This window comes from Miscanthus floridulus, chromosome 10, assembly GCF_019320115.1.
Source record: "Miscanthus floridulus cultivar M001 chromosome 10, ASM1932011v1, whole genome shotgun sequence".
NCBI classification, from domain to species: domain Eukaryota; kingdom Viridiplantae; phylum Streptophyta; class Magnoliopsida; order Poales; family Poaceae; genus Miscanthus; species Miscanthus floridulus.
This window is the reverse complement of record NC_089589.1, coordinates 62,124,898-62,133,455: the sequence shown is the minus strand read 5'-3', so window position 1 is coordinate 62,133,455 and position 8,558 is coordinate 62,124,898. Positions and strand designations below refer to the sequence as shown.

The window sequence follows — 8,558 nt, the reverse complement described above, 5'->3', positions numbered from 1 at the left end:
ATACTACTAGTTGTTGCCTTGTTGGTCCTCAGATACTCTTGTGTGCTCATCGTTTCTAAGGAGGTTGATTGGTGTTGTAGAAAACAGCAAGGTGACAAAAAACCAGTAAAACCTTTTCGTGATACTATATTCTCTCTGTTAGTCATGTTTTTTTTTCTTACCAGGAGTCATGTTAAATTGAACAAGTATTGAACGATCTATGGATGAATGGATGGGCTTCAAGTCGGGTGTTGAGGCGGATCTTGTCCATGTGATTCTCAAGTTTGGTCGCTGCACGTGCAGTGCAGGTGGACCTTTTCAACTGAAGGATGTCTTTTTGGCCAATGAAATAATTGGATTAACCTAGGGAAGCAACTACAACTAGGACATTGATACCACTAGTAGGGTGAAAATTTGCAGAAGGCTTTTTTTAATATAAGAAAAGAATTATTTAAAGACTTATTATACACAAAAAATGTTGTTATTTCACATATTTTCTTATGATTCGTGCTTACAAGTATTTCTACATTAGCATGCTAGATTGCTCATTTTTATAATTTTGAATTTTATACTTCCTCCGTCACAAAAATAAGTGTCATTCTCGCTTCCCGACGAGTTAAACGCTTTTAACTTTGACCAAATATATATAAAAAAATATTAACATTCATAGTACATAATTTATATCGTTCGATAGATCGTTGAATCTATTGTCATGTTTTTTCTTTCTTATACTACGTATATATTTCGGTTCTCGAAGAAAAGCTTTCTACCAGTCGTCCAGTAGTATGTTTACGAAATATCAGTCAAGGTTTCACTATTTCCTTTTCATACTGTGAAACTAGTCCTTCCTATGTTTCAGATGAAATTCCCGTTCAAGATCTGTGTTTATGAAAAGTCTTCCTTGATAACATGCTCGAGGAATATTTCGTTGCTGTCCGACCTCTGCTCTCAACCAATCCGCTGTCCAAATCGTATAGCAAGTTGGTACCACTGAATTCCATAGTGATCAATCTGACATTAGCTTCCCTAAAACCTTTCAGAATTTCTTCTGAAATAGTACTTGAAATGCCAGCCTTTTTGCAGTAGAAGACAATTGCTTTACTACCAGGTTGCAGCATGATTTTTTTTTTCTATATTTCAAATGTTTAAAATGTTTTGATGGTCCATTGTCCATCCAAAGATGACACTTTTTTTCTTGAACATGCAGGAGAACTACATATCATTGCATTAAGAAGAAGAAAAGGGGACCCTTAAAAAACACCACACACCCACAAAAGGAAACTACAAAATCCAAAGATCTGGAATTGTGTAAATATTGAACCTTCATCCTTTGAAAAGTTCCTCTAGGTGACTGCATGAAATTCCTTTTGTTTGGTTGTCTTTCAAATTGGGCATATGATCTCAAGATAATTCCTGCCCATTCCCATATTATCATAATTTGAGTAGTTGCCAGGTTGATTCTTTATTTACCACCATACTTCTCTGAAATCCTTGGATGTGAAACTGACATGGTGGGTTTGTTGGTCTGGTCCCACATAGCAGAGTACAACAGATGCTGCTTAAGGGTTTCGAAACTCTGGACTGGAAGATAATGAATTTTGTCCATGTTTTGTTAAATACAGTAAAATGAGAATAATATGTGAGTGTCAGTATTTTATTTTTACACCTAATGTTTATATGAGTAGATTCAGCAAAAAAGTTCATAAGGTAGGTTAGTGTGAATCCAAAAATCGTCGAATTTTTTAGTACTGGAGGATGTATATTTAATTGTTCATTAGTTGCTCATTATCTTAAGTTAGTTTTTTAAAGTGACACTAAATGTAACAGATATATGAATTATGAATAATGAACGATACAATACAAGGGAGGTGCCAACAGATTTCCCATGGAAACTAATAGAAGACATTACAAATGGTTTTGCACTAGAGCAAAAAATTGGTAGTGGTGGATATGGGGTGGTTTACAAGGTATGGTTAATGACTTTTGCTTCATCTTTTCAGTTTCATCCTTCAATAATGAAATGCCTGTAATCAAATATGTGAAACAGGGAGTACATCCAAATGGACAAGAGGTAGCTGTAAAAAAGCTTTACCACATGCCAGGATTAGATGAGGATCAGTTTCAAAATGAACTTCGAATCCTTACTAGAATTTGCCATCCAAACATCGTCCAGCTCGTTGGGAAAAGCTACATAGAGCAAGATAGATGTGTCGAACACCAAGGCAGACTAGTGTTTGCTACAAAGATAGAGAGGGCAATATGCTTGGAGTTTTTGCCTAAAGGAAGCCTTGAGAAGCATCTCTCTGGTATGAGGTAGTTTTGTTTAGTATGCTAGTTAGTGCTGATCTAAAAAAAATGCTAGTTACATTTGATAGAATAATTCTGTAAACATGTGTCATTTATTTTCTTCTATAGATGAACGGTCTGGACTTCGTTGGCATAGTCGCTACAAAATAATAAAGGGGATTTGTGAAGGTTTGAAATACCTTCATGGAGAAAGAATTTTCCATCTTGACCTCAAACCTTCAAATATATTGCTTGACAAGGATATGGTGCCAAAAATTGCAGACTTTGGCCTATCAAGGCTCTTTAGTGGAACATGTGATATTTATGATATAGAGAGTGCCTTTATGATTTCGATTTAGTGAAAATCAACCACTCAGTTGAATCATTAAACCCCTCCATATATAAGATTTGGTTCTCATAAAAATTGTAAGGCGTCCCATAATAAGGTTGTTTAGAAGCCGATTCACTAGTATATGCATCAACATAATCGACTTTCTTACCCTCTAGTCTATCAAAATGAGACATGATCATATTAACAACAGTTATAAGGTTGTTCCCAATCACAGTTCTATGATCATGTAATATCTTAGCATAATCATCATTAGTAGGGGAGAAATCATCAACTTCTTTATGGATCTTTACCTCAGGTGCATCCGATGTAGAGGTAGAAGGCTTACCGAAGATGGCCTCACGGTATTGAGTAATATTCACCCCTCGATCTTTGGAGTAGCTCACAAGGAACACTTCTATATCGGCTGAAAGCTTGCCTTGTACCTTTTTTTTTTTGGCAAAGATCATCGGGAAGCTCATCGATCGATGATCGAGTGATGATGTGCAATCACCCACCGTCTTCTTGCAGTCATTCTAAGACATGTTGCTCGTCCTCTTCCTCTTCTTCTTCTTCTTCTTCCTCTTCTTCCTCTTCCTCTTCTTCCTCTTCCTCCTCCTCTTCCTCTTCTTCCTCAACATTGATGATGGAGTCCATTATACTTGTCCATTTTTTTGTAAACAGTTTCCTTTCCTCTAGAGGCAGCAACATTGATGGTGATAGGAAATTGCATGAATTAGCAATCATGGTTGAATTTTAGCCAAGACGACATTTTTTAAATTGATTGCAATTTTACTTTTAATGGGATCTTTCTGTAATAAACATTGGAAATAGTAAGTTACCTTTTGGTCTTTTCTATGTAATGTTTTATGTTTTTCTTATTGTATATTAGGAAGGAGATTATCTTGGGCCATCTTTTCTATCAAATAAATTATTTAGGTTTACATCACTGTTACTTATGCGATGCTTCAAATATATTTCAGCGGATACGCCCCACCAGAGTATGTAGATATGGGAAAAATCACAAAGAAGTTTGATGTATTTAGTTTGGGGGTCATAATCATAAAAATATTGACAGGATCCGATGGCTACTCCACATATTCTGATATGTCCTCTTCCCAAGACTTCATTGATTTGGTATGGGAAGTTTTTTTTTTCTTATGAGGACTATAATGTCCATTTTCTTGTAGTTTTGGCTCGAAACGTTTTCATAGTGAGGTACGGCGTTTACTGATTCACTTCAGTTGCAGGTTCAACGAAACTGGAGGAACATGTTACTGATGGTAGCATGGAAAGATGCATCGTATCTGGATGCTTATTGCAACCAAGTGAAGACTTGCACTGAGATCGCAGTGAAGTGTGTGGAATCCAACAGCCACAAAAGGCCCAGTATAGAGGATGTCATCTCTATGTTGAACCAAACAGAAGAAACTATTGATAAGCTGTACAGGCAGCTATTTGTTGTCCAACCTCTCAATCTCTGCTTCCCCTTCGAGCCAGATAAGCTGATTCCATGCCCAGTGCAGCTAACCAACAACGCAGATCATCATATTGCCTACAGGATTCAGCCAAATAGCCCAGATATCTTCGTCGGTTCACTCAATGGCACTGTACCTGCAAGATCCACTCAGACTTACATTCTGACGATGCAAAAGCAACAGAAACCACCCCCAAACCTGAGCACAATTCACATCCAGAGCGTTGCAGCCAACTTGGACTTATCGTTGAACATTGACTACATGTTTAACAAAGCAGAAGCAGTTCATGATGTGTCGAAACAGGTGAAGATAACGAGCCTTCATGAGTGTGCAAGCCAGCTAGCATTCAAGGTGCGTTCTGTAAATTTGCTGCTCAAGGGTTTTTTGCGTACCATTACAATTTTCGAACTTTGGAGAAGCATCTAATTTCTCAAAAAAAAAACTTTAAAGAAACACCATTACTATTCATTTATTTTGAAACATACTATTACAATTCTTCGTTTCCCACAAGAATGCCGCAAAATACGTATAGAGACGACTTGAGCCTAGATACAGGCATATACGAATACGTATACTTCATTAATGCCCCTCTTCCTGTTACCGACGCGTGAGCCCCACGTATCATCTTCTTCTTCCTCTTCTCATCTCTCCTTGGTGAGCAGCATCTGTCGCCGTCCATGGCGAGCAGCAGCAGCTAGCACGCGGCCGAGCAGCAGCAGCAGCACGCCGGCTGGGAGCCACGAGCTCGCCAAGACAGGGCCACGAGAGCAGCAGCTCGCCATTGACGGGGCCACGAGCTCCACGCTGGCTGGGAGCACCTGGGCCGCGAGCTCCGTGTGCCGCCCAAGCCGCGAGCTCCGCACGCCGTCGCCGCGAGCTCCGCGCCGGCCACGTGCGCCCCACCGCCGTCCGCTCGCCACGTGCTGCTGCTCTGCTCGCTCGCGTGCTAGCTGCTGCTGCTGCTGCTCGCCTGCGTGCTAGCTGCTGCTGCTTGTGGGAAACAGGGGAGCTCGTGGCGTGCTGCTGCTGCTCACGGCCCGGACGGCGCACGGAGCTCACGGCTTGGGCGGCGCGCGGAGCTCGCGGCCCAGGCGCTCCTAACCGGGGTGCTGCTGCTGCTGCTGGGTCGCGTGCTAGCTGCTGCTCGTCGTGAAGATGACCTGGGGGCCCGCGCGTCGGTGACAGGGAGAGGGGTTGCAGTGAAGTATACGTATTCGTTTACGCCTGCAGCTATAAGCCCAAGTCATCTCTATACGCATGTGGCATTCTTGTGAGAAATGAAGAATTATAATGGTATGTTTTAAAATAGGCGAATAGTAATGGTGTTTCTCTAAAATTCAAAAATTGTAATGGTACAAATAAAAAACCCAAAAAAAACAATGGCACTATTTCAAGTGATATTATGCCCCTCTGACAAAAGCTAAACCACATAACTTATGGCACCCGTAATGGCTGACTCATAAGCTAGCTCTAAGCATTTTTTTTACATTTTAATAGAAGAGAGAAAAAACTAGCTCTTAATTAAGAGCTAGGCTCATACACACGTTTCAAAAATATTTGAGAGTGTCTAGGAGCTATCCATATTATAAGTTATATGCTAAAAATTAACACTGTTGAAGAGGTTGGCTTAGAGTTAGTAACCAGCTTATACCATTACGGGTGCCCTTGTCGCTCCCATCCTAACAAATGGATCGAGATCACGTCATTTTTTTTCTAAAGTGAATTTTATTTGTAATATACTTTTTCTCTGTTTAATTTGTCCTTTGGCATCATTGTGCAACTGCTTGATTTCGTGGCGTTGTTACACCAATACAGCCCAGAATTGAGGTATATACATAATTTTATTTTTTCTTATTTTGCTCATAGTAATATGTGATGCTTAAATCTTTTGGCGCTAACTAGCGTTTGTTTGATTTGATCAGGTATTATCCCTCAATCCTACTTATAGCATAGACATCCATCCATTGGAGCCATGGTGGTGCGTGCAAAGATTTACTCTCTTGAAATGATACGGATTAGCATTGATTATTCGTTCATCGAGTTCTTTAACGCAACTGTTTTTTGCTCTCACAGAACTTCTTATGCGGTACACGCAGGGTTCTAATAAAATCTGGTGGCATTATTGAAATTTGGAACTGCAGGACCAGGGTAAGTGCTGCACAGACACTAGCTAGTCGGTACTACATCCGTCCCAGCAATGATATAAATTCTACTGACTAGCTATGTTTAATTTAACTAAATTTATGGAAAATAGTATCAACATTCATTACTTCAAACAGATACTATAAAAATGTATTTCCATGGTACCTTGGGAAAATATTCGATGCAAACCACCTTCTCGGTGAAATCATGAAAACCCTTTACAAAAATATACTTAGAACTATTAAAAAAATAGAAACAATGTCCATTCGTAGTGCATTTATATATGTATGTTGCCACCAAATTTGAGATTTAAATTCGTTTTATAAAAATTCATAGGAAAATAGCAAATTCCGGATACATATGCACTATATGCACTATACTATAAGTCTAGAATTGCATCCATGGTACGACGGAGTGAGTGCGTAGTAGTTGAGTGTATAGAGGCATATATGTAATTAAGATATGTGAGTTATCTATTCTTTTGAGTTAAATGCATCATATGTCTATTAACTTATGCATGGTTTTCAGTTGGGTCCATCAACTTTAAAAGTTGAATTTCGGATCTATAAACTATTTATATTTAAGTGGTTCACCGTGGGTCTATATTTCTTTGTTCGGCCCTTAGATTCAACTTTCGTGCCATAAATTTTTAACCGTAGATCCATACCACCCCTTTATTTGGTCACGTAGCACGTAGAGTCAACATTCACCATGGAATGAAATCTAAGAACCCAGAAGTTGAATCTAAGGCCAAACGAAGGGGTATGGTTCTACGGTCAACCGCTTAAAAGTTAATGAATCTCTAGTGTATTTAACTCTATTATTTTTACAATCTCGCCAACCCACAATTAGAGACTTTGTTGTCCAGTAGTATTATAGCTAGATTTATTTTTTAGTAGAATCTTAATTTATGTATTCATCATTACTATAATTGACTCGTTCATTCATGTTAGAGCAACAAGATTAGAAAAGCCGGTCCTGATACTACATGGCAAGAGCCAGGACTGACCCCTGAGAAGTACAATTTATCGAAGCCCAAATAGTATGAACAAAGGGCCGGGAATCTGTCTACAGGACACTAAAACGTTTTGGTTTTGCTTAAAACACGCACCATCTTGTTCAATTTTGGCTGTTGCATATAAAAAATGCATTATTTTAAAAAGAGACGCTGCAGCAGATAAAATGATTATTTTTAGCCCACATGTTAGAATATAAGGCTTTCTTTTGGCCATCCTGAGGATAGATCTAGCTTCGCCTTCACCTGCTACTCTGGTAGCAACAGCTCTGGCTCCACCAACTCAAAACCAATTAACAAAGAGGAGGAGCCGTCGAAGTTTGGTTTTTTAGACTTCACTGACTCCTACAAAGTAGGAAGATATACGGTTATAAGAAGGTCAAAGTCGTTTTTAAATTATTATTTCAAAATAAACCCTTGGCGCTAAATTCTTAGGCTCTGATTGGATGTAGATATTGTGCTAGAGGTATTGAATTGGGTGCCAATACCAATACAGCCTTAGAATGAAATTTGGTTCAATACCAAATCGTTTGTTTGGTTGTAGTTAGAATTGGTAGCTAGAATCTAGAAAGGTTATAAAGTCAAAATTCTGTTTGGATGGCCAGGCATTGAAATGGCCCTCTGTCTCCCTTGTCCCTCCCCCCTTAGTCCCTCTTCTCCGTCCTACATCTGCACCAGGGCTCTCCGCCGGCAAGTCACCCTCAGCCCGAGCTCTCCACCGATGACGGGCGCGTAGGTGGAGGCGGCCTTGGCCGCGACATGCTCGGGCGCGGAGGCGGGAAGTTAGAGATGGGGTGGTTGCTGCCGATCCTTGGCCCTTCCTCTCCATCATCGACAAGAAGCAGTGGGGGAGGACGCGAGTGGATCTCGCTGCTGCCGGAGATGGAAGAGGAGTTGCCGAGAAGGGAGCTCGATTGCAGCCATGGGGGAGCTCGCGACGCCGTCCATGGTGGATCTCGTGCCGTCGGCCATGGGGAGAGGAAGAGGAGCTCGTGCCGCCGTCCGTGATGGATCTCGCCGCCGGCGGAGATGGAAGAGGAGCTGCCGAGAAGGGAGCTTGACTGCGGCCATGGGGGAGCTCGCGACACCGTCCATGGTGGATCTCACGCCGCCGGCCATGGGGAAGGAAGAGCTGCTCGTGCCGCCATCCATGGTGGAGCTCGCGCCGCCGTCCATGCAGGGAGGAAGAGGAGCTCACGCCACCATCCATGGGGGGAGGAAGAGGATCTCGTGCCTCCGTCCTTGGTGGAGCTCGCGCCGCTATCCATGGGGAAGAGGAAGAGGAACTCGCGCGCGCCATCCATGGTGGATCTCGCGCCGCCGGCCATGG

The 8,558-nt window shown here is 41.3% G+C and overlaps 1 protein-coding gene across 1 annotated transcript; it reads left to right on the top strand.

Moving 5' to 3' along the window:
• Window positions 1-1,183: 1,183 nt before the first annotated feature.
• On the top strand, window positions 1,184-6,291 carry LOC136488751 (cysteine-rich receptor-like protein kinase 44). The gene is made up of 10 exons (XM_066485577.1): window positions 1,184-1,326; window positions 1,807-1,946; window positions 2,027-2,285; window positions 2,395-2,580; window positions 3,278-3,309; window positions 3,533-3,730; window positions 3,838-4,422; window positions 5,887-5,898; window positions 5,994-6,049; window positions 6,168-6,291. The coding sequence occupies exons 2-10, from the start codon at window positions 1,818-1,820 to the stop codon at window positions 6,289-6,291; spliced, it is 1,581 nt and encodes a 526-aa protein (XP_066341674.1). The 5' UTR covers window positions 1,184-1,326; window positions 1,807-1,817.
• The last annotated feature ends 2,267 nt before the right edge of the window (window positions 6,292-8,558 follow it).

Bases quoted from the DNA above. Each gene is read 5' to 3' on its own strand.
- LOC136488751 (XM_066485577.1), top strand. From the start codon at position 1,818: ATGAATAATGAACGATACAATACAAGGGAGGTGCCAACAGATTTCCCA. The intron at 2,581-3,277 runs GTGATATTTATG...TTTTGTAAACAG, and splicing joins AAGGCTCTTTAGTGGAACAT to TTTCCTTTCCTCTAGAGGCA. The intron at 3,310-3,532 runs GTGATAGGAAAT...TAAATTATTTAG, and splicing joins TAGAGGCAGCAACATTGATG to GTTTACATCACTGTTACTTA.